Source organism: Dendrobates tinctorius, unplaced genomic scaffold (assembly GCF_039654945.1).
Source record: "Dendrobates tinctorius isolate UK_male_01 unplaced genomic scaffold, ASM3965494v1 ptg000003l, whole genome shotgun sequence".
Classification (NCBI taxonomy): Eukaryota; Metazoa; Chordata; class Amphibia; order Anura; family Dendrobatidae; genus Dendrobates; species Dendrobates tinctorius.
Window position 1 is genome coordinate 49721359 of NW_027361671.1, and position 26652 is coordinate 49748010.

At 41.4% G+C, this 26652-nt stretch overlaps 1 protein-coding gene across 4 annotated transcripts in view; it reads right to left on the reverse strand.

The window, feature by feature from the left end:
- The window catches only part of EPB41L4A (erythrocyte membrane protein band 4.1 like 4A), a 591957-nt gene that overhangs the window by 482892 nt on the left and 82413 nt on the right, over positions 1 to 26652 (reverse strand). The window contains exon 1 of one of the 4 annotated variants that reach the window (XM_073550633.1): positions 6654 to 6698. The exons of the other annotated variants lie outside the window; for them this stretch is intronic. Within the exon in view, the coding sequence (XP_073406734.1) occupies positions 6654 to 6683 (30 nt within the window). The 5' untranslated portion in view covers positions 6684 to 6698. Of the gene's footprint in view, positions 1 to 6653; positions 6699 to 26652 lie in introns of those variants that run through there. 4 annotated transcript variants of the gene reach the window in all.

Below are 26652 nucleotides of genomic sequence, written 5' to 3' on the forward strand. Positions count from 1 at the left end.
GATTCTCCAGGTCATTATGAGTTTATAGACACCAAAATTGCGCCATTTTCTGGTACCCGTAGTGTCTCCATTTTTCACGATACCATTTTGGTGTAGATATGATCTTTTGATCGCCTGTTATTGCATTTTATTGCCATGTAACCGCAACAAGAAAAAAACGTAATTCTGGAGTTTTTTTTTTTTTCTCTCGCTACGCCGTTTAGCAATTGGGTTAATTTTTTTTATATTGATAGATCGGGCGATTCTGAACGTGGCGATACGAAATATCTGTATATTTGATTTTTTTATTGTTTTATTTTGATTGGGGTGAAAGAGGGGCGATTTGAATTTTTTTACAGTAAACACTTTTTTTTTTTTACTTGTTGCATGCTTCAATAGTCTCCATGGGAGACTAGAGGCTGCAGGTGTCTGATCTGATCATCGCCTGGATGTAGCAGAGCCGATGACCTGTGTGTAGTAGAAATGCTCACTTGTTATGAGTGCCGACCATCAGACAGTGTTCATGGCAATGACAACCATAGAGGTCTGCTGGTTGTCAACCTCTGATTGTCATGCCGATCCATCGGTAACCAGCGATCAAATAACAGGTAACTGATGGGAGGGATTAGTGACACGCTTCCTGTAAGTGCAAGTTAAATGCCGCTGACAAAGATTGACAACGGAATTTAACTAGTTAACAGCCACGGGTGGATCGCAATTCAACCCGCGGCTGTTGCGGGCACATGTCAGGTGTATAGACCAGCTGTCATGTGCCCGGAAGGAAAGGTGCGAGCTCAGCGCAGGAACCTGCACCAAACAGGGGGCGTGTGACATGTGCGTACTATTACGGCACATGTCGGAAAAGGGTTAAGGATGGAAGCCAGGATGGATGAACACAGAACTTAAGCACATGCTAAAAAGGGAGAAAAAAAATGTTTATAAAATGGAAAGAGGGAGGCATATCTAAAGAAGAATATAATGCTGTCTGCAGAACCTGCAGGGCACAAATCAGATTATCTAAAGCTGAAAATGAATTGAGGCTTGCAAGAGATGTCAAAAGCAATAATAAAGGATTTTGGGGATATGTCAAAAGTAAAAGAAAAGTCAAAGATGCTATAGGATTTTTACAGGATGAAAATGATGAAATGGTAAGACAGGATGCTGAGAAGGCCGAACTTTTAAATTCCTATTTTGCATCTGTTTTCTCTCAGAAAGGAAATGTAACATCAACTGTTCTTCACTGTCCTATTAAGGGAATAGAAGAATCCAGGGTATCTATAAACAGAAAGATAGTGAGGAAACACTTAGCTAACCTAAATGAATTCAAGTCTCCAGGTCCAGATGAATTACACCCCAGAGTACTGAAGGAGATAGCAGAAGAAATTTTTGAACCCCTCTCCATAATCTTTGAAAATTCTTGGAGAACAGGGGAAGTCCCAGAAGACTGGAGAAGAGCAAATGTTGTTCCTATCTTCAAAAAGGGGAAGAAGGTGGACCCAGGCAACTATAGGCCGGTGAGTCTGACTTCTATACCAGGAAAGATCTTTGAACAAATTATTAAACAACATGTATGTCAGTACCTGGATAAGAACGAAGTGATTAAACAGAGTCAGCATGGGTTTGTAACTAATATGTCATGTCAGACTAACTTAATTTCCTTCTATGATGGAATCACTGGATCAAGGAAATGCTGTAGATATAGTATATCTTGACTTCAGCAAAGCATTTGACAAAGTATCTCATACAATCCTTATTGAAAAAATGACTAAGTACGGAATAGACAAGGTAACTGTTAGGTGGATTCATAACTGGCTTAGTGATCGGACCCAAATGGCTGCACATCCAGTTGGAAGAATGTCTCAAGTGGGGTACCACAGGGCTCTGTCCTGGGCCCTGTATTGTTCAACATCTTTATCAACGATTTAGATGAAGGAATTGAGGGTAAACTGATTAAATTTGCTGATGACACAAAGCTAGGAGGGATAGCTAATACTAGAGAAGAGAGAGAGAGGATTCAAAAAGATATAAATAAACTGGAGAAGTGGGCAGCAACTAACAAAATGGTTTTTAACAGGGAAAAATGCAAAGTACTACATCTGGGCAAAAAAAAATGAAAAAAGCATATACAGAATGGGAGGAATAGGGCTAAGCAACAGCACATGTGAAAAAGACTTTGGTATACTAATAGATCACAGACTGAATATGAGTCAACAGTGTGATGCAGCAGCAAAAAAGGCAAATGCAATTCTAGGATGTATTAACAGAAGCATACAGTCTAGATCACGTGAAGTCATTATTTCCCTCTACTCCTCTTTGGTCAGACCTCATCTGGAATATTGTGTCCAGTTTTGGGCATCACATTTTAAAAAAAGACATCAACAAACTGGAGCAAGTTCAGAAAAGAGCGACCAGAATGGCGACCGGTCTGCAAACCCTGTCTTATGAGGAAAGGTTGCAGGATTTGGGAATGTTTAGTTTGCAAAAGAGAAGACTGAGAGGAGACTTAATAGCTGTCTACAAATATCTCAAGGGCTGTAACATTGTAGAAGGATCAACTTTATTCTCATTTGCACAAGGAAAGACTAGAAGCAATGGGATGAAACTGAATGGGAGGAGACACAGATTAGATATTAGAAAAAACTTTTTGACAGTTAGAGTGATCAATGAGTGGAACAAGCTGCCACGAGAAGTGGTGAGCTCTCCTTCAATGGAAGTCTTCAAACAGAGGCTGGACAGACATCTGACTGGAATGATTTAGCGAATCCTGCTTTGAGCAGGGGGTTGGACCAGATGGCCCAGGAGGTCCCTTCCAACTCTACGATTCTATGATTCTATGAAAAGGGTTAAAGAGTAGCTGCTTACATTTTTATTTAACATATCAATAGTAGACATAAAAATAAACAACTTTGTAATGTATAGAATATGAGAAATCTGCTTATTTCTCCTCCAGGACTGATCATTCACTTTCAATTTATGGGTAATATCCGTAAATTCAGTAATAATACAGATTTTTCAATTAAATTAGATGACAGTTGGTGCTTATAAAATTCTACAGAGAGGGAGGAGGAGGGAGCTAGAGACAGATGCAGATGTTTTGTTACAAATTCTCCCAAAACGCTAGTTACAATTCTCCACAGGGTCAGGGTCTTGATCACAGCTACAATGTATGTTTTTTTTAAAACCATCACAGCCTGGTTGTCGTTGCTGACAAATCACTCATACCCATCTTTGCGCCAATGGCAGCACAATTTTCTGTGCATGCTACATGGCTGATGTGCCAAAAGGTCGCTAAACCAACCTACAAGACATCTGCTCAATCGCATCCACGATGAAGACACAATTACACCATCAGACCACTGAGCCAATAAGTATTTGGGACCAAGACGTCACCTATATGAACATCAACTAGACATGCTGAGCATTTTATTTCAAGACCATAAACCTGATAATGGAGTTGGACCAATTGCTATAACAACCCTCACTTTTCTCCATAAAATGCAGAAACTAAAGAGAACCTGTCAGAAAGTTCTTGTCATGTACACTGAGAGCAGTGTGAAGTAGGGGCCGAGCACCTGATTCCAGTGATGTGCCACTTATTGAGCTGCTTGTTGTAGTTTCAATAAAATCAGTGTTTTATAAACAGGAGATAATCACTTGAGTACTAGTGGTCTTGTGTCATGTAGTCCTCCTGCTTTATAACCGCTTAGCAGCTTTCTGTTACTTTTCTTTACGGTTAGTCTATGCATTGACCGAAAGCTGATAATCAGTGGTGAAGGTGAGGCTTAACAGAGCTCAGCATTCAGAGCAGTGCTAGATCTGCAGCAGTTATTTTTATCAAAGTTGCAAACGGCAGCCCAGTAAGTGATACATTGGTAGAATCAGGGTCTATTCCCCTACATTGTGCTGCCCTCATATTACAAAAACTTGGTGACAGATTCCCTTAAATTATTTGTCTTGGAGGATTGAAAATCCATATGCTGAATTGTGTGCCTCCATTATCCCTTTTTCCTCACAGACAGGTCGTTCTTTGGAAGCGTTATTACTACTCACAACCTCAATAAACAGTGGAAAAAACAGCAACATCTTATGTGAATTTCTGTTTTTTCCCTCTAATGTCCACTGGAATACAGGACTGAAACTGTTTATCGGATTAGGATCTGTCGCTAGATTTCACAACATGAACTGAATTCATAATTAGATTTCTGAGACCCAATAAGACTCTGGGTCAGAATTATTCTATAATCTTTTTTAAAGGGAGTCCATCACCCCCAAAAATGCTTTATAATGGGCTATATAGTCCTGTAGGGGGACTTAGAATAAATATGCAAAATGGAATATTATAAAATCAACAAGTCAGCTCCAATATGACAGGAATTTAATGCCACGATGAAGGAGAAAAAAAACAAACAGGTAACAAGGGAGAGTAACGTCAGTAATTTAGGTTTTGCAAGATATTTGCCGCCCACTTTAGACTGTGATGACATTTCAGGCGGTAATCTGAGGAGCAGACGTATCAGCGGAATAATGACCGGCGGATGACTCCTGACTTATTAGTTATAATTATTGTCTGACCTGCTAAAGAGATGTAAGGACACTTGGAATAGGAACAGTTGTCAGCGTAGTGTGTGCAGTAACGGGATCTCAGGCTGGCATCTGGTGTACAGGAAGAGATCTGCTCAGTTATGGAGCATATAAAGTTCTTGGTGGATTAGAGGCATTTTCTGGAGCATCTCCGACTCACACGACTTTGTACCGTCATGAGGATGGTAATATTCTATTTCACCGCTGGTGAAGGAGCCCAGAGATCAGACTACACAGCATCTGTTCTTATTCAACCGTGGGACAACCCCATTTACAATTTTGCTAGAGTACTAAAAGCTTCTCAACAACCAAAAAGATGCCAAGGACAATTATGGAACCACCGATGTCCTCATGAGATGTAATGTAAGTGTAGTGAAAAACAGAAAAACTAAAGAAAAAAAATACAGAAATATAAAATTATAGTTATAGCTCCACGATGCGCGTCCACCTTATATAGGACCATGGATTTCTACACAGATCCCCCCCGACATAGGAACGCATTAAGGTGTACTTCTTGTTATCTCAGTGACTGAGGAAATACCGCCGCTGCTGGATTGTCGTTTGCTTTTGATAGACGGATATTAATGAGACAAAGACTGCTGTCATCTGCAGAAGTGGCCATAGTAAGTCAGCGATAAGAGAACATATTTGTGTCATTTAACCCACAGCAAACACCACCATATAGGATTGGAGTACGGTAATTTATGGTTTGGGTATTGCTTTTCAGTGACATTTGGAAAAAGAATCCTTTTGTCAGTCCATCTCCAAATCACTGAATTGCCAAAATCAAATGAAAATAAGGCCAGTATTTGGTCAGTATTTTACCTCAGTATTTGTAAGCCAAAACCAGGAGTGGAACAATCAGAGGAAAAGTATCATAGAAACACGTCACCACTTCTAGATTTAGCACCCACTGCTGGTTTTGGCTTACAGATACTGAGGTAAAAAATACTGAACGTGGGGACGTGGCCTTAGAATCAGACTTTTAGGCTAAATTCAAATATTGCGGATTTGGTGTGGACTTTTCTACAACATATCTGCAGCAAAATCAATGTATATTACGTTCCCTCTTGAAAAATAGAATGGTCAGACTAGTTCTCAAACTATTCATACTTTTTCAGGAAAAATAACACAAAACAGTAAAAAAATTAAAATTATTGTTAAGTATACTCCAGAATTGCCATTTTATAGAAAGCACAAATGTTCACCCAAAAAGACTCGTCTGCAGAGCTGACAGATTTTATGTGAAGTTATAAAGCCAATGAATGTATGAGCATCGGACCGTTCAGTCTACACAAAGATCAGACATACACTGCCATTTTTTCCGATTGTTCGCCGCCCAACTTTTAGGTAATATGTGCCTCCTATGTTGCGACTACTTGTGACTATGGAACTCTCTGCCATATGATGTTGTAATGAGTGATTCACTACTAAAATTTAAGAAGGGACTTGATGCCTTTCTTGAAAAGTATAATATTACAGGGTATATACACTAGTCTCCTTAATATTGCGTTGATCCAGGGAGCTAGTCTGATTGCCGTATGTGGAGTCAGGAAGGAATTTTTTCCCCAATGTGAAGCTTACTGTTGCCACATGGGGTTTTTTTGCCTTCCTCTGGATCAACATGTTAGGGCAAGTTAGGATAGGATATGGGTTGAACTAGATGGACTTAAAGTCTCCCTTCAACCTTAATAACTATGTTACTATGTTACTATGACAGTAGATAAAATAAAGCGGCGCCTCTAACACTGCGGGGTTTGCATTGCGCTAAACATTCACTCGTGTATATTTTGCTGCTGCCGAGATAAAAACAGTTGAGAAAGAAGATTTATGAAACATTTACTCAAGTTGTGTAAGTATTATGAGGTAGCGCTGTTATTCAGAGAGGGGACATTCGCATGGCAGCCAATAAATCACATCCGGCATGGGTTTTCCATAAAGCAGTAACAGTCCATGCGGTTTATTCAGGCATCATAAACCCACAGCAGCAACATAAAGTTCATATAAACGGCATAGCGTCCATGACAGAGCATCACTCTGTTAGCAATGTCCAATTTTCAGCCTCACAATTATATCCCCTGTCAGGGTTTTACCTCATGGCTGCTTCTACATGCTGCAGACATTCAGTCCCTCTCCCCGGAAACTCTCAGGCACTTGCAGCCATTAAACACAGCGTCCACACGTGCTGTCAGGAAGACAGACATCTCTTTGCACGAGACCTTCCATATGGACCAATCGGGTCCCTGCATTCACTCATGTGACCAGACCTCAGGTACCTTATATGGTCCATAACCACACCCACAGGTGATCACATGGCTATGACCTCATTAAAGGTCCTATTACACACAGCCACACACAGGCTTCCCTGACACATTGTAACGGAAACATCAGCAGTACCTCTGCTGATCAATACTCAAGCCTGCATCCCAAGGCCACCTACCTTGAGATACATAATGGTCATTCAGTATCCTACACCTATCAGGACACTGGAAATGCTTATACTCTCGTCCTGGGACATCCACACAGCTCCCCCTAGCGGACACAGTGGTCACTACACCACAGTATTAAAACAATATACTGTTCATGTGAACACAGAACCCATTGGAATAAATAAGACACAGACACAGAATGCAAGTGGAAAACAATGGCCGCGATGTTTTATTCAGGGTAACAAAAATTGGTAACCATAATAACTTTAATAAATAAATAACCATATTCAGAAAATATATAACTTCTGACCGATCCACCCAGGGGAGCTGGGCGATTTCCCTCAAATAAACATTGCGACAGAATTAAATACAAGGGAGGGACGGCGGGAACTTTTCTCTTCTTACAGCTGACAGAGAACTGACAGGACACCTGTACATTTATACAGGAAAACATCCAGCTGATAGGTGAAACAGCCAATCACATCAGAGGAAAAAGGCACAAAAAAACAGCTGGAAATATCCAGTTTATAAACAGGCTCATGCCCCCCCACACAGCCACCACATGTGACCTTAGAATCTGGGGACACAGCTAACTGTCATTTCATAATACTGTAAATCACCTCATGAATCACAAAAACATAACCAGGGTCACATGAGACCTCCCCTTCACGTAGCTCGGGGGAGGGCTACCATGTGAACACAGAACCCATTGGAATAAATAAGACACAGAATGTAAGTGGAAAACAATGGCCGCGATGTTTTATTCAGGGTAACAAAAATTGGTAACCATAATAACTTTAATAAATAACCATACTCAGAAAATATATAACTTATGACCGATCCACCCAGGGGGGCTGGGCGATTTCCCAAACGCCATGACCCCCCCAAAACACCGCAGCCATTGCTCGATCATCGATTGAAGATCAAGATTAAAAACGTCAAGCCCCACTTCTGACAGGTGAACAAGATCATTTCTGGACAATCCCAGTGTGAACCCCTCTAAATCCACATGCCTAAAGGAGAATCCCTGGACTAAATACATGAAAGGTTCCATACCTCTATTAATTCTGTGTCTAATTTTTTCAAGAAAAAAAGAATTTCGGATCAGACCAAACTAACCTGGGGATGATTTCGGAAAATACAAAACCGGTTCCCGAAAATTTAAGTTTCAGATGAGAGATATCATTGTGCATTTCGGCAATCAGGTCAAGGGTTTTGTTTTTCCCGATGTCATTACCACCTAAGTGAATATTAATCAAAATCAGGAAAAGGTAGTTTACCCAAAAGTCCTAATAACGCATCAACTAGGTTCCTCCACTTCATGCTTCTAACACTGTGCAAGTATATTCTGAGATAGGAAGAATTAAAAGATAAATTCTCTGTATAGCATCTTTGCGAGGCCCTCTTCCTGGCCCAAAATATGAAGGAATGCCCGATAATCCAAATGGATAAAGTATCTGAAAAGGAATTCAAATGTTTAATAATAAGAAAGATTTGGTTGTATATATAACCTAAACTGTCTTGAATCCCATCTACCCAGCTGCATTATCCTGTGATCCTGAAGACCCATTCTAGATGCTTCTGTGGCTGCTCCTATCCTAACGGAATGCGATGTAATTTTTAAATGAGTCTTACCCAGCTTGACTAAGCATTTTTTGAGAATGAAATTAAACTGGCAAATGGTAACTGGTTCTCCATTAGAATGAATAAACAAAGGACCGTCCCGAATGAGCCTTAACAATAACCAAGTCTTTAATTTAATGACCGGACAAATAGAGACATCAGGAATTGAATTCAAATGGATGCTAGCTCCTTTACCGAACTGGTCCGTTTTTGACTTCCTATTTAATAAAACTAAAGAGGACTCTTATTATATTGTCCGAAATCATCAGGCCAGACGGAGCCGACTTTTGCTGAAACTAATTCACCAACACGGAGTGCAGCAAAAAAATGCTAGACAAAAAGCTGCGGAAAAAAGACAAACCTCAGAGTAATCCGAACAGACAAACCAGAACTTGACATAAATCCTTCAGTAGCTCAACAGAGATCGGTCGCCTCGTATCTTCATTGACGGAACCTCTCTTAACTCCTTTCAAAAATTGCTTCAGTGGGAAAAAGATAGTAAGAGGAGCAGAACCCGACAATTTTAAAAAGAAAGATACTCCAGTATCCGATTTAGACAAAGCTGAATGGGAGAGACCTAATTTAACTAAATATTCCCCGAATGTTACAGCAGACAAGGGAGAAGGCTCCATATAGGGGAAATGATAGACATTGCAGAAATTAATCCACTGCTTCCATGCAGCTGAGTAGCCAGCCCATGTTCTGGCAGCTAAAGAGTTAGCAATAAAAAGGGGGAATAACTCAGAATTAAGTCCCATACAGCTGGGGGGCAGGATGCAGTTTCCTTGTTGGAGTCCGGGGCCAACTGACGGAATAAAGACCACTACCGGTGACAAATTGAATGACAAATTGAAGTGTGAACACTAAACTCGAATTTACATTTCAACCAAATATTATATTTTAAGCAATGTAAGACAATAGATCAAAGGATTCTAGCGACAAAAATATTTTTGGAAGATAAGGTGTTAATAAAAACTACTACCCCACGATCCTCTGATAATATTAAAAGCCTTCTATCCCTTAAAAATTCTCCCCATAAAAATATGGATAAAAATAGACAAAAGAGATTCAAAACTAATGTGTTGTCCGTGATCTTCTATAAAGACCATGACACAGGCCAAGAGTGTCCAAACCAATGAGAAAAACATATAAGACCTAAACCTTTCGCTCTGTCAGCGTAAAAAGCAGAATCTGTAAAGGGGGCCTGCCAGTAAGAAATACCGTTAAAATTAGAGAGAAAATCAAGCCAAACCTTAATATCCTCTCTCATATCAGAATTTACCCTAAGGCTGTGGGCCCACGATGCGATTTTTAAGCGTTTTTGCCACGATTTTCGGCGCAAAAACGTTTAAAAATCTTGTACAGAACGCACCCCATGCATTCCTATGGCATTCCGCACATGCTGTGCTAATGCTGCGCTTTTTTCCGCTGCAGAATCGCATCGCGGAAAAAAAAAAAATCGCAGCATGCTCATTCTTTTGTGCGGAATCGCAAAGAATTGCCGCGATTCCGCACCCATAGGAATGCATGAGAATCCCTTACTTCCCGCATGTGGCTATGCCCACCATGCGCGAAGTTAAGCTTCTCATGTGCGGTTGGTACCCACGGTGTGGAGGAGAGGAGACTGTCCTCCAGGCCCTGGGTACCATACCCCTGTAAAAAAAAGAATAAAAAATAAAAAAAACGGGGTATATTTACCTTCCGACGTCCCGCGCTGCCTTCCCGGGCCTCAGCGTTCCCAGTAATGCCTTGCGGCAAGGTCCTGTGATGACGTAGTCTCGCGTGACTCAAGAGGTCTCGTGAGATCGCTATAGCAACGCGAGACCAATGTCATCACAGGTCTCGCAAGGCATCGCTGGGAACAAGAGCATCGCTGAGACTGCGCGGGACGTCGGAAGGTAAATATACCCCGATTTTTTAATTATTTTTTACATTCTTTGTTTTACTATTGATGCCGCATAGGCGGCCTCAATAGTAAAAACCTGGTCACACTTGTCAAACACTATGTTTGACGAGTGTGACCAACCTGTCAATCACATTCCAAGCGATGGAAAGTGCTTGAATATCACACGCGAAAATCGCGGCAAAATCGCTAACATAATCGCGGCAAAAACGCGCGATTTCTGGGAAGGAGTCCGGTTTTCAGTGTCCTGAATTAAAACGCAACGTGGGCACATAGCATAACATGAGAACCAGAGGAATTAAGGCCTTTAGTGGCATCATATAAACGTCTGGAAAAAACCCTCCCCATGGGAAGCACACGTAATGCAAAATTTAAGAGACCTAAAAGGGATTGCAACTCCTTTAACGTGACTTTTTCTTTAGCAAAAATGTGAATAAGGGAATTCTTCAGTTTGGAGATTTTGTCCTCAGGTAACCTACACTCCATTTTTTCTGAATCCAAAATTATTCCCAAAAACTCCAAAGATTTTGAAGGTTGTACTGTCTTTTCAAGTGCGAGAGGGATCCCAAAATCAACGCAAATTGAAATGAATCTATCCAGAAGATCCTGACATACACTAGAATGAGGAGAGGCTAAAACCAAAAAATCATCTAAATAATGAATAATCCCACCCTGAGAGGTCTGTGACTGCACTACCCATTGCAAAAAAGAAGAGAATGTTCCAAAATAAATACAAGAAAGGGAAAAACCCATGGGCAAACACTTATCAAAAAAGAATTTGTTATCAAAGTAAAAACTAACGCGTTAAAACCCACTGGGTTGACCGGCAGCAGCCTAAAGGCCGAATGGATGTCGGATTTAGATAAAAGCGCATCCTTACCAAAACCTCTGAGTAGATCCACAACAGAATCAAAGGATGCATAGTGAACAGAGGACATAGACTTATCCACTTCATCATTCAATGAAGACCCATGAGGATAGGATAGATGATTGATAAGTTTATAAGCCCCATTGCTCTTTCTTGGGGACAATCCCGAGGCGGGAGATCCTAAAATTTGAAAAAGGCGGCTCATCAAACAGGCCGGCAACCCTTCCCAACTGAAGTTCCTTATAAATTTTTGACCTAGCTACTTCAGGAAATTCATATAATGAAGGTAAATTCTTTACTAAAGAACAACCTAAACCCTTGAAGGGAGGTACAAAAAAAACCCGAAGAAAAACCGTGAAACAAAAAATTCCTAGTCGTTGGATCAGGGAATTTGCTTAGCCAAGGTGAAAATCTTTCCAACCTCACTGGGGTCGGAGCCCGTAAGAAAAATCTCTTTACCAGGGACCTGATGTGACGCCATATTTTGCTTTTTAAAACATTTTATCACTGGATGAGATCCCCCACAAAAGGAACATTCGTGCCAAAAGCGGCAATTCTGAAGCCATCTACAAGAAGCATCATTAAATGCAAAGCATATACCCTTCTTGACTGAAGGGGTCATAGGCTGTTTAAAGAATGAGTGCCTCTGGGGGAGCATTTTATTCAACCATAAACCCACATCCTTCTCTCACCAAGAAATGTTATGATGGACAGATAGCTTCTGACGAAAAGCTTCATCATAGCTCAGCCAAGCAGTGCCCCCAAAGTTGCGATAAGCCTCCAGAATAATATCAACATGCTGGAAAAGGCCATAGCAAAGATGGGGACACTTTTCTCCTAGAACGGCAGCATATATGGAAAAAGCCTGGAGCCAGATGTTAAAAGGATTTTGGGATTCCAGGCTTTTTGTCATCATTCAACAATCTGTCATCCCGCTTTTCAGGTCTAGAATGCTGCTCTTTCAGAGAAGGCAACAGAGAAAAAACATCAATGTAACACCTCCTCCAAATGCTCTCTTTCACGGAAGCACTCAGATGGAATCCAAGCGGGGAAAGTTCACATGTGAGTGCTTCCTTCATTAGAGACGGTAGGGATAACATTAGCAGAAGATAAGTTAGCAGAAGAGGTGCCAGCATTAGCTGAATCACCCAAAGCTTCTGCCAACAGGGAGCCTATTAATGACTTGAGCTCGCTATGGGACACTGACGGGGGCACATTGAATGTCTCACCCCTCCGTGACTGGTCCAGGTTCACGTCTTCCCTAGCGCTCCCACTCAAGCCCAAAGGATGGGGTGAGTAGAGCGCTGCTGTGACTTGCCCTGTCAGCTGTGCTTCATCCTCAGGGTCGAGATCGGGTACTCTCCAGGCTTCTGACGGTGCCGTGTCCACCCGCCAAGCCCTGGAGTAGCCAGCGGTCACCTCGTCGGAGGGGGTCCAGACCGCTGCAGCGCTTTTACGGCTGCAGCGGGTATGCCGCTTCATTCTCCTTAGCCGCCGACACAGGCGGCGCTGATGGATGACGTGTGAGATGATGCCGGGAGTCTCGCGCTGGGCTGCGAGAGTTCCGGGCGGTCTGTACTGAAGACTTCACGCGCGATTCCCGAGCGCGGCTTACTGACCTGGAAGGGGCGGCTGGCGGTGAATACGGAGTCTTCTGCTGGCGCTTCCTCCCGCTGCCGCCATAGACACCGGGTACTTGAGGAGGATCGCTCGCCGGCTGGCTGGGGAGCAATGGGGCAGGAACCGGAGCGGGATCGCTCGCCGGCTGGCTGGGGAGCAATGGGGCAGGAACCGGAGCGGAGACTTCACCCTCTGCCAGGGCAGGTTTTAAAGCTAAGCAGCTCTGCATCCACTTCGCTCCACTCCTTCCTCTTCACCGGCTCTCGCCAAGATCTTCTGAAGAAGGTTGTCCATCTTGAGGCACGACAAGGTAACTTTTCTCTTCTTACAGCTGACAGAGAACTGACAGGTCACCTGTATATTTATAGAGGAAAACATCCAGCTGATAGGTGAAACAGCCAATCACATGAGAGGAAAAACGCGCAAAAAACAGCTAGAAATATCCAGTATAAACCAGCTCATGCCCCCTCACACAGCCACCACATGTGACCTTAGAATCTGGGGACACAGCTAACTGTCATTTCATAATACTTTAAATCACCTCATGAAGGGGAAACAAAGTCTAGTAAAAATTTCCTGAAATATATCATATCAAACATTATGGTTGAGAAGTTCCATAAGTACCCAGGAAGGCGTATAAGACCAAAAGGAAAGTAGTCGAAAGAAAGTACACAGCCCAAGTGAAAGAGAACACGAGGAGGACTTACAGAGAAGGATAGCAAAAATAGAAAAGTCAGATTAAAAAAAGAAAAAAATGAAAAGAGGGGGATGAGAGAGTGAAAGGAGCGGATGTGGGTGAACGTGCTGCTATCAGCTATCAAGGATAAAGCAAGAGCGCAAAGGCTTGTGCAGGCTGCAATGATCAAGCGAAGGGATCAAACGTTACAACTGAATAGGAAATACACTTTTTCAGAAAATAATACAAGTGAAGATGAAAAAAAACTTTGTAATATATTTTATTACAGAAGTTTGCTTCTCTCTCCTCTTGTAATTTTTTTGTCTCCTGCTTTCATCGTAGACTTGGATGATCTTAGGGTACGTGCTAATGACGTTATTTCTGGCAGATTTTTTATTGATGTCACTGGAAGGAAAAAAAATGGGGGGGGGGGGGGAACGATTTAAAACTGCTGAAAAAGTTACCATAATACACAGCAATGTAAAAACACCATATCTGTGCACATGTCCAGGCTTTTGTCGCTATGGAGTACGAAAACTGACATGTAGTTATAGTTAGAATTATAGCAAAAAGACGCTGGCAGCCGTAAGGAAACAAATGGCAGAACAGTCAGCGAAACCACTTCAGGAATAAGGCCGAGGTCGCACTTGCGAGTGCAATGCATGAGTCTCTCGCCTCAATACTCGGCACTCGAGACCGGAGTGTACGGCTGCATGTCTTTCTATGCAGCTGAACGCTCCGGTCCGAACCGCTGGCGGCAGCGGCAGGTATTGAGGTGAGAGACTTACGCAAGTTTCTCGCACTGCACTCGCAAGTGTGACCCCGGCCTAAGACTGATAGTTTCTGCTTGAAGTGGATTTGCCTAGAAAAACCTTGATGCGTGCGCTGCCATTTAAAGGGAACTTGTCACCTGAAAAAACGCTATTAACCTGCAGATATGGGGATAAGCTACAGGTTAATAGCGTTACTAACCTGCCTGGCACCTAGTTCCCAGCTGCCGTGAGGAAAGTAACTTTATTCGCCCCAGCAGCTTTCTGATTTCATCCATGGGAGTGGCACTAGTGCAGGTTCAGTCACCACTCCGTGTATAGTTAGTGGTGGCTGTAACCGAGCCTTCCGCACTATCATCCAGACCTAATGCTGAGCTGCTGTCAGTCAGTGCCGGAGTGCAGTTACAGCCACCACTCTCTATACACGGAGCGGTGACTGAACCAGCGGCAGCACCACTCTGTGGCAGAAACCAGGACATTGCCAGGGGGAATAAAGTTAATTCCCTCACGGCAGCAGGGGTTTAAGTTGTGGGCAGGTCGACAATGCTGTTAACCTGAAGATTATCCCCAATCTGCAGATTAATAGCTTTTTTTTTCAGGTGACAGATTCGCTTCAAAAGACGTGTACACATAGCTCAAATACGTCTACAAATCTGTCTTCCGAGAGTATAAAAGCCTATGGAGAGGGGAAAAATATTCAGGATTGAGAGTCCTCAGTAGTTGATACCTTTTAATGGCTAACTGAAAAGATGGTAACACATTGCAAGCTTTCGAGACTACTCAGGTCTCTTCATCAGGCTAGACTAATACAAAATCTGAAGTCACATATTTATGCACAATACAGCCTAGAAAAAATGCAATAGATAAGACAAGTGACGTGAAGCAGAACTATCAATATGGGAGAGGGAGAAACATAAATATAAACATTGGACCAGTTCATAGATAAGGAGTCCGGATGTTTTATGGTCCTCTGATTGGGGTCTAGTTCTGTGTTGTGATGCCCCCACACGGTTTTAAAAGGAAATTCCTTAATTGATGTAAAAAGACATAAATCCATGCGACACATTCATTCCAGCACTGAGAGTGTCAAAGGTCGTCATAAATTTGTACTCCCAAACTCGTCTCTCTCTCTGAGAATTGAAGTTACCTTTCAATACCAATAATTATACTAATACTAATACAATACTAATACAATACTAATAATAATAATTGAAAGGTAACTTCAATTCTCAGAGAGAGAGACGAGTTTGGGAGTACAAATTTATGACGACCTTTGACACTCTCAGTGCTGGAATGAATGTGTCGCATGGATTTATGTCTTTTTACATCAATTAAGGAATTTCCTTTTAAAACCGTGTGGGGGCATCACAACACAGAACTAGACCCCAATCAGAGGACCATAAAACATCCAGACTCCTTATCTATGAACTGGTCCAATGTTTATATTTATGTTTCTCCCTCTCCCATATTGATAGTTCTGCTTCACGTCACTTGTCTTATCTATTGCATTTTTTCTAGGCTGTATTGTGCATAAATATGTGACTTCAGATTTTGTATTAGTCTAGCCTGATGAAGAGACCTGAGTAGTCTCGAAAGCTTGCAATGTGTTACCATCTTTTCAGTTAGCCATTAAAAGGTATCAACTACTGAGGACTCTCAATCCTGAATATTTTTCTATCTACTGGCTAACACGGTACAAAGATATACATCTTTCCTGTATGGAGAGGGGAGGGAGGCAGGAAAAAAATGCAGAGCACACAGAGAAAATGCTAAAAGCTGTCAACAAATGCAGGATAGAAGTCATACAATGGAAAGAAATAATGTTATTCCTTCCCTACATAAATGACGGCTTATTCTGAAAGGTCACCTGAAAGGGCAGTTATATATTAAATGAAGGTTAAAGTGTAACATTGCTCTGTGGAGGAGGCAGGTCAGATCAGAAGATAGATACCTTAGATACCTAAGCAGAGCACCACATGTAGACCCCCCACAGGCTGCCCCGAAGCACGAGCATATCATTAACTCAAAACTGACAAAGTTTAAACAACCACCACAAGACGGATTTCATCACCAGGTATCATTGCAATCAGTATAACGGCGCCAACCTGACACTGTCTGTAGGTTACTGTGCACAATCATGCTGACAAGTTCCCTTTAATGTTTTGTGTGATGTGACTATCTGGATTAAAGGGGATAATTATTCAAAGTTTGAAAATTGCTAATTTTTTTTTTTTTTTTTTTTAAATCTGTCAAATTTCTGATTTGTTTATAAATAAAACACAAAACATATCAACTTAAAATTTACCGATAACAAAGTACAATGTGTCATGAAAAACAAATCTCAAAGTCACTAGGATATATTGGAGCATTCCAGAGTTAATTACCTCAAAGTGACACTAGTCAGATTTAAAAAAATATTTTTCTCATCATTAAAGGGTTAAAATAAACTCTGAAGACAGATTCTCAGGGAAATCTATGTACTTCCCATAGATCTTAACAGCTCAATTATATAGCCCATAGGGACTTTACTATTTATTAATCTTTCCTTCCTTGTTTACTATATATTAGTTGATTTGACACCCTTTTTTCTACACATGCATTCTTGTCCATGATTACTTAATATAATATTGTAATTCTTTCCATATACAGTCATGGCCAAAAGTGCAGGCACCCTTGGAAGTGTTTCTCCTTGAAAATTATTGCATTTGCACGTTATTATCCTTTGTGTGCATTGGAACAAAAAAAGGCAAATTGGGACATAATTTCACACAAAACCCCCAAAATGGGGTCAGACAAAATTGCTGGCACCCTCAACTTAAAGGGAACCAGACAGCAGGATTGTGCACAGTTACCTGCAGCAGCTGCTCTCGGAGATCACTGAGGCGCCACTGCGCAGGCGGCGCCATCTTGGAGGGGAAATTTTTTTTATTCTTCTCCAGCAAGATGGCACAGCCAGTGCAAAAGCAGCTATCAGATCTCCATACACACCGATAGCTGCTACTGCTCAGGTGTGGCAAGCGCCATTTTCAAGTTGATTTTTTTTTTGTACTTGATCAATAACATGAAGAACAGGGCCACTCCATGACCTCCATGTGCTTCTTTTTGAGCCACTCCTTTGCTGCCTTGGCTGTATGTCTTGGGTCATTGTCTTGTTGGAAGACCCATCCACTACCCATTTTTAATGTCCCGGCAGAGGAAAGGAGTTTATTACTCAGGATTTTATGGTACATCGCTCCATCCATTCTCCCACTGAAGTGGTGAAGTAGTCCCACACCCTTAGCAGAGAAACACCTCCAAAGCATAATGTTTCCACCTCCATGCTTGACAATACTCTTTGTGTCATAGGCAGCATTTCTCTTCCTCCAAACAAGGCGAGTTGAGTGAGTTAATGCCAAAGAGATAAATTTTTGTCTCATCTGACCACAGCACCTTCTCCCAATCACTCTCAGAATCATCCAGGTGTTCACTGGCAAACTTCAGGTGGGCCTGCACATGTGCCTTCTTAAGCAGGGGGACCTTGCGGGCACTGCAGGATTTTAAACCTTTACGGCGTAATATGTTACCAATGGTTTTCTTGGTGACTGTGGTCCCAGCTGCATTGAGATTATTAACAAGTTCCTCCATGTAGTTTTAGGCTAATCTCTCACCTTCCTCATGATCAAGGATACCCCACAAGGTGAGATTTTGCATGGTGCCTCAGATCGATGTTGATTGACAGTCATTTTGCATTTCTTCCCATTTTCTTACTATTGCACCAACAGTTGTCTCCTTCTCACCCAGTGCCTAACGTAAGGTTTGTAGCCCATTCCAGCTTTGTGCAGGTCTATGATCTTGTCCTTGAAATCCTTAGAAAGCTCTTTGGTCTTGCCCATGTTGTAAAGGTTAGAGTCTGACTGGCTAGTTGAGTCTGTGGACAGCAGTCTTTTATAAAACTGGTCTGTAGGAGCCAAAACTCTTAATGGTTGGTAGGGGATGAAATACTTATTTCCCACTGCACAATGCAAATAAATTTATATAATTTATTCAATGTGATTTTCTGGATTTTATTTTTTATATTCTAGCCTCTCAGTGTTAAAATTAACCTACCCTTAAAATTATAGACTGTTCATGTCTTTGTCAGTGAGCAAACTTACAAAATCAACAAGGGATCAAATGATTATTTCCCCCATTGTATAATATTATGTAAACTAGGGGGCAGGTCAGTGAGGGATCAGTGACCTGTAATCAGTCTGCATTATGAATACCTAATGAGAGCACCACATAAAGACCCCCCCCACAGGCCGCCCCGAAGCACGAGCATATCAGTAACTCAAAACGGAAAATAAAGATTAAACAACAACCAAAAGATGGATTTCATCAATCAAGGTATCATTTCAATTAGTATACCGGCGCCAACCTGACAATTTCTGTAGGTTACTGTGTGCACAATCCTGCTGACAGGTTTCCCTTTAATATTTGGTTGCACACCCTTTGGAATAAATAATTGCAATTAATCGCTTCCTATAACCATCAACAAGCTTCTTACACCTCTCAAATTGAATTTTGGACCACTAATTTTTTTTGCAAACTGCTCCAGGCCTCCCATATTTGAAGGGTGCCTTCTCTCAACAGCAATTTTAAGATCTCTACACAGGTGTTCAATGACATTTAGATCTGGACTCATTGCTAGCCACTTCAGAACTCTCCAGTGGTTTGTTTTCATCCATTTGTGTGTGCTCCTTTAAGTATGCTTGGGGGTCATTGTCCTGCTGGAAGACCCATGACCTAGGATGCAAACTCAGCTTTCTGATATTGGGCACTACATGGCGACCCAAAATCTTTTTGGTCATTTTCAGATTTCATGATGGCTTGCACACAGACAGGGCACCCAGTGCCAGAGGCAGCAAAACAACCCCAAAACAGCTTTGACCCGCCACTATATTTGACTGTAGGTACTGTATTCTTTTCTTTGTAGGTCTCATTCCGTTTATCTGTCCACAAAATGTTTTCAAAGAAAGATTTTTGCTTACTTAGGTGAATATTGGCAAACTGCAGTAAACTTTATATTTCTCTGCGTCAGCAATGGTGTCCTCACTGGCCTCCTGCCATAGCCTTTCATTTCATTCAAATGTTGACTGATAGTTTGTGCTGACACTGATGCACCTTAAGCCTGCAGGACAGTGATTTTTTGGGGAACTTGATTGGGTCTGCTTATTAACCATCCGGACTATCCTGCGTTCCAACTCTTAATTTTTCTCTGCCATTCACATCCATGGAGATTAGCTCCAGTTCCACGAGTTGTCAACTTTATTATGTTGCGCATTGTGGACACAGGAACATCAAAATCTCTGGAGAGGGACTTATAACCTTTAGAATGTCGAAACTGTTCAACTAGTTTGGTTCAAGTCCTAAGTCAGTTCTGCTCTTTCTTTTCTCCAAGCTTCGTATGGCACACACAAACATACAATGCAAAGGTTCAGTCAACTTTTCCCTTTTTATCTGGCTTCAGGAGTGATTTTCATATTGCCCACACCTGTTACTTGCCACAGGTGAGTTTGAAGGAACGTCACATGCTTGAAACAAAGTTGTTTACCCAAATTTTGGAAGGGTGCCACCAATTTTTGGGGTTTGTGTGAAATTATGTCCAATTTGCCTTTTTTGTGTTGTTCCAATACACACAAATGAAACAAAAAACTTGTGTAATTTCAATAATTTTCTGGGAGAAACACCAACACTTTTGGAAATGACTGTATATGTGTCTTTTTGGCTCACCCACCATGTTGTTTCCGGTGTCTATTTATATATTTTTATATATCTATTCAAAATGTACATTTCCTTTCAGTTTAAGTTAATTTATACATTAACAAAACCATGAGTATCCCTGGGCTATCACAGATATCAAGGTATGGTTATTTTCAGCTTTCTATGTCCTATATGACAATATAGACCGCTTGGGGGGAGGTTGTTCCCACTGACAGATTCCCTTGAAACAGGTCATTTTCTGATGACAATTTACCTTTAAAAGTTACAGTGCTGTGGTCATTGAGTAAATTGTGCTTATAGCTTTAGCCGCAAAAAATTGGACATTTCAGATAATTAGCAAATCTTCCTAAGTGTTCTCTTAATACTCTTATGTAATTAGTATACGAGTATGACTTTACTGTTCATTAACACATTTTCTATGCAGCACCCAGCCATATATATCGATCTCTCAGACCAAATTTCAATATGAAGTTTCTTCACTTACCATAAACAGCCAGCTATTGTTTCCTCTACCGGAAAGGTCACTTAATTGACCAAGAAAACTTTCTTGATGCCAATGTTTGCTAATCGTCAGCTATGACCTCTGTTTAGAATTACCAAGGATGCAGAAAATGCAGCAATTATAGGGTAGATGGGCGTATGCGATATGATTAACTAAACCAACACTGGGGTCTATTGAGGCAGAAATAGGAATTGTTCTCCAATATTATTTGTTACATTAGAAGAAACTACCTTGACACCATTTTAAAGAGGACCTGTCACTTGCCACAAATAGGTCATTTTTTTCACTAGATGTAAACGCCGCTGTTCTCCTCTGACATTTACTATTTTTTGTGTTCCTACGCCACTACATTCCTGAGATGTGGCCCCCTCTAATGTTGGGGGTCAGACAGCCGTAGACTCTTATCCAAGAGAATCAGGCAGGTTATACAAATTACATTCTGATCAAACTCTGAGCGGAGAACAAAATTTCTCATCTTCTCCATTGTGTCAGTGCGTGGAAATTGGACAACGAAGAGGGGGCTGTAGCTCAGGGACGATCAGGAGTAGACAAAAAAAATATAAAAATAATAAATTAAAGACTACCTTCATATTTGCATTTACACTAAATAAAACAATTACCGGTATATGTTTATGACGAGTCCTCTAATGTAAGCTCTCCAGATCTCCTAAGGAGCAGCTGTTAATATTTGTATAGGTTTTGCATAATTTGTATAAAGCCAAATATAATATATAGTGATAACTTACTGTAACACCACAAGCAGTTCGGCAGATGATAAATTATATCTTATTACATGACTATGGAATTTTAGGAAGGAATTGAGAGGCATAATGAAAGCATAAAAAGGGTTCTGGAGTCCTGGATTTGTAAATTCCTGCAGACTTGTCACTTCTGACACAGCACGCATGGCCCCGGGGAAATGCTATTAGCTTCGTATTATCTAATACTCTGCCTGTGCTGTCAAGTCCCGACACTAAGTACAGGGATACAGGGTGTATACCGGCTTATAGATACAAGAAAACTCCTGTCTAATGTCAAAAAAATTTTTATTTACCTAAAAATACTACAAGACGAGAAAATGAGATCAGTGAATCTCATCACTGAAATGACAGCGATAAATGGATAGTATCACTTCTATCGTGTGAGAATGCTGCATGACTAGTCTCCTGTACCATAAGATAAAGCCGGAGCATTACTAACACTGGTGCCAACAAGATCATTAACTTAATAACAGGTTATTTGTAGTATTATGTAACGTGTGCAGTTTTCACAGATATTAAAATACTAAAGGTGATTAGTGGTAAAGTGCAGATAATACTTCTCTGACTATATGAGGGTTACACGGAAATAGTAAAAAAGAAAACAAGTCAGAACTACAGTTCATCAACTTATTATTCAACCAATTACAATTACCTTTCTAATATAGTATATCTTTCAGTAGGATGAACCCTCTTAAAGTCATCTATATGGGCATGCAAGTCATAGGAATCTGAATAAAAGATACCTGGATAACTGTAATCCGATGTTTTATTCCAGAGCTATATATGTTTTTCATCTATATAAATTACCTCTTCCAGCCCATGGGCAGGACGCTGCCTGGAAGATAACTCTGCCTCCGGAGGTTATTTTGCATTAGGAGGAGTTTCCAAAGTGAGGCATGTAACTAACACAGAACAGGAGAACTGCACTTTGTTTTATTACAAACACATTTGGTGCAGCTCTCACAGCTCTGCTGTATTGCCACACAGGCTGTCTGTGGGATGGAAGCTGAGTAGAACCTGCAGACGTGTCAGGTATAATCACACACAGCTCTGCAGTGAGATCAGGAGAGCAGAGAGCAGCCATTACACACCACACAGGTAATGTCACCTTTTATTTATCACTAGAGGCAGATTTGAGGGATATATGTCCCGCACATAGTCTAGAACAGCTCATTTACATATGAAAAAAATTGTGGATTTATCTGAAAGACATCAGATCACAGATATCAGTATCACTTTATTCAGCTTCCTATGACCTACATGCCCATTAAGTGCATCTAGATATTAGGCAGTGTTCATTCAATTCTTTGCTTTCATAAAATGGTCCTAAAATTTATGTCAAATGCATCATAAAATTACAAATGTGTATGGTATTCATCTATGTATATCCAGGTTACAGGAACACTAGTTCAAAACCACCGATATCCTTTTTGGTCCTAATTTACTGGGTCCCCAGTTTAACTAAACAACTATGTATGCAATCACCAGAGAACATAATATAAATTTATCACATCTGTTGATTTGTTGGTCCATCAAATACAATTATTCCCCATAAATCTGCCATACGGGACGTAAGTTTAAGGGTAATTTGAAGGATTTGTCATGAAGTTTTTGCTTCAGTTTTGCCACAGATTTTATTTCCATGGCAAAATGCGAAATCCATACTGAAAATGTGTAAAACATACTAGCATGATGTGAATTTATCATCTTCCGGATTGAGTGAATGTTCACATTTTGCGCGTTTTCCCCCTCTCCCCCTTCTTCCAATCCAAGAACCCTAACTTTACTTTTCCCTACTGTTTGAGGGAATGATTTTTGTAGGACGTGTTGTAGTTTTGAACACCACCATTCAATTTACCCAAAAATGCATTGAAAAACGGTAAACAAAACGCCAAGTCGGGTAAGGCCTGTTTCACACTTCAGTTTTTTACCATCAGTCAAAATCCGCCAAAATTTGAAAATGGCGGATCCGCTTTTTTTGTTGCGGATCTGCCATTTTTTCCCATTGAGATACATTAGTGGTGGATTTTGACGGATGGTCATCCGTTATGTCCGCTATTCGGCGGATCCGCCAGATTCCTGGCGGATTCTGTCCAAGGTGGACGGAGCTTGCAACTTTTTTTGCGCCGTCAAAATGGCGGACAACGGTGGATCCGCCATCGTCCGCCATGCGGTAGAATGGGCGCCTATGGGCGGTGGATCCGCTATTTTGCGGAATCCGCTAAATCGCACTGAGCATGCTCAGAAAAAAAAGATACTTTTCCAGACAGTCCCAAAACTATATACGGTGGGCTAATTAATCACTGGGCCCAGACATCCGGCACCAGCCACATTGACAAGACGGAGACAGAGCCATCCAGCACCTGCCCAGCATAAAGCCCCCCCAGCTGAGAAGAGAGAGAGCCTGCCAGCCTGCCATACCCCAGCTGCAAGAGGCCTGCCAGCACCTGCCCAGCTACAAGCCAGGACAGAGAGAGGCCTGCTACCAAGCCACCAAAGCCTGCAATTGTGTGAGTATTAAAACTATTTGTGTGGGGCATGTCTGTGTGTCTGTGGCTTGTCTGCGTGTGTGGTCTTCCTTTCTGCATGTATGTTCGTGGCCTCCCAGTGTTGCGTGTGTGTGTGTGTGTGTGTGTGTGTGTGTGTGTGTGTGTATTTTTTTCATACTTTAATTTTATTTCTGTTGCATGTGTACTGCACTTTATTTTATTACTACTGTAATTTTATTTTAATATTTGCAAGTGCTGATTGTGTTCTGTGTGTATTGTATGTGGTGTAATTGGTATTGTATGTGGTGTAATTGGGCCCAGACATCCGGCACCAGCCACACTGAAGATACAGAGCCAGACATCCGGCACCAGCCAGACTGATAGAAGGAGATATAACCAGAGCTATAAAACCTGCCTGCCCAGCTGCAAGACCTCCACCTGCAAGACCCCTGGAGCATGTCTGTGGCTTGTCTGTCTGTCTGTGTGTATGTGTGGCCTGTCTGTGTTTGTGTGGCTTGTGTGTGTGGTCTGCCTTCCTGCATGTATGTTCGTGGCCTCCTAGTGTTGCATTTGTGTGTGTGTATTTTTAGTTGGATTTTTTATTCATATTTTAATTGTTTTTCTGTTGCATGTGTACTGCATTTTATTTTACTATATGCAATTGTGCTGATTGTGTTGTGTATTGTATGTGGTGTTTCTCTTGTATATCAGTGTTTTATTTTTCATTTATTGTGGTATTTAAAATAAAGAGCAGAGTAGCTCCTATTTGTGTAAAAAAAAAAATAAACTAAAAAAAAAAAATTAAATAAAAACTGTTTTGAAAAACTCTCTGTAGTATCATTTTAAAACCAGGTAAAATTAAGTATGGTTATGTACCAAAAAGGTACATTAGTTTTTGGGTTTTGGTATACAAGTGTGGTTACTCTCTCAAGTGAGAGATTGGAATTTACACATTTAAACACTTGGGTTTACTCTCGGTGAGAGATTTTCAGGGAATTCACACATGCAAACACAAAGTGTGGGTATACACAGGAATTACACACCTTCAATCACTGTGGTTACACTCTCAGTGAGTTTTTCAGGGAATTCACACATGCAAATTGTGAGGTATTGTGGGTATTGTGAGGTAGCGCTGTCATTCAAGGTTGGGGGACACTCGCTTGGCAGCAAATAAGTCACATCCAGCACGGGTTTTCATAAAGCAGTATAGTCCATGCGGTTTATTTCAGCTTCATAAACCGTCAGAGCAACAGAAAACAGCATGCAGCCAGCATTGCGTCCATTACAGAGTTCAGCTCTGTTATCCTTGCATCACGCAAATTATGCACTGTTCAATGTGCAGGCTTTCTAGCCACCAAGTTATCGCACCCACGTCAGGGTTGCCTCGTACTGTTTCACCATGCTGCATGTTCTTTCCCTCCAGGGAACTAACAGGCACACATCGCCATTACGCACAGCGTCCACATGTGCTGTCAGGCAGGAAGCCCTATGTCAGCGGGACCTTCCTCTCTGGACCAATCGGGTCATGCATTCACCCACATGTGACCAGACCTCAGGTACCTTATATGGTCCATAACCACACCCACAGGTGATCACATAGCGATGACTTCACCCAAGGTCCTATTGCACACAACCACACACAGGCTTCCCTGACACATTGTAACAGAACGTACTAGTCAGCAGTACCTCTGCTGATCATTATGATCTTTCAGTATCCTACACCTATCAGGGCAATGGAAATGTTTATACGGCTGTCCTGGGACACACACACAGCGCCCCCTAGCGGACACAGTGGTCACTGCACCACAGTATACACAGGAATTACACACCTGCAATCACAGTGTGGTTACACTCTCAGTGAGAGTTTTTCAGGGAATTCAAACACATGCAAACACACAGTGTGGGTATACACAGGAATTACACACCTGCAATCACAGTGTGGTTACACTCTCAGTGAGAGATTATAAGGGAATTTACACACATGCAAACACTTAAAATTGCGCGTATACTCAGTTTCAGGGAATTACACACATTAAATACCAATGATGATTTTTTTTATGTTATTTAAATTTTGTTTACACTTTCATATCATTTCAGGAAGAACCGAACACACGCCAGTACGCAGCAGACGCACCACGCTGCAGCAAACCCACCAAGCCACAGCAGACCCACAAAAAAGAGTGAAATTTGCTCAGTAAGTATAAAGGTCTGAAAGATTTTGATATCCTTTGTATAGTAGCTTAACAAGTGTCTTTATACTTGCAGATCACTTCAGGAAGGACCGCACACCCGCCAGTCCGCAGGAGACCCACCAGGCCGCAGCAGACCCACACAAAAGAGTGTAATTATCTCAGTAAGTATAAAGGCCTGAAAGCTTTTGTTATCCTTTGTATAGTAGCTTAACAAGTGTTTTTATACTTGCAGATCACTTCAGGAACTACTGCAGAGCAGCAGCAGCCACACCGCAGCAGACCCGCAAGCCAGACTGCAGGAATGTCTTCTTCTGAAAGCTCCCCCTCATATCATCAGCAAACTGAGGTAAATAATTTTTTTTTTTTAACTCTTATTTACATTTTTTTTTAACCCTATATCCATGTATTATGTTTCCACAGGAAGCTGATTCAGAGGAGCTTCCAGGAGGAGACATGCAGGGTGGAGAGATGCAAGGAGAGATCGCGCAGAGTGTAAGTTTAGCACATACAAACATAC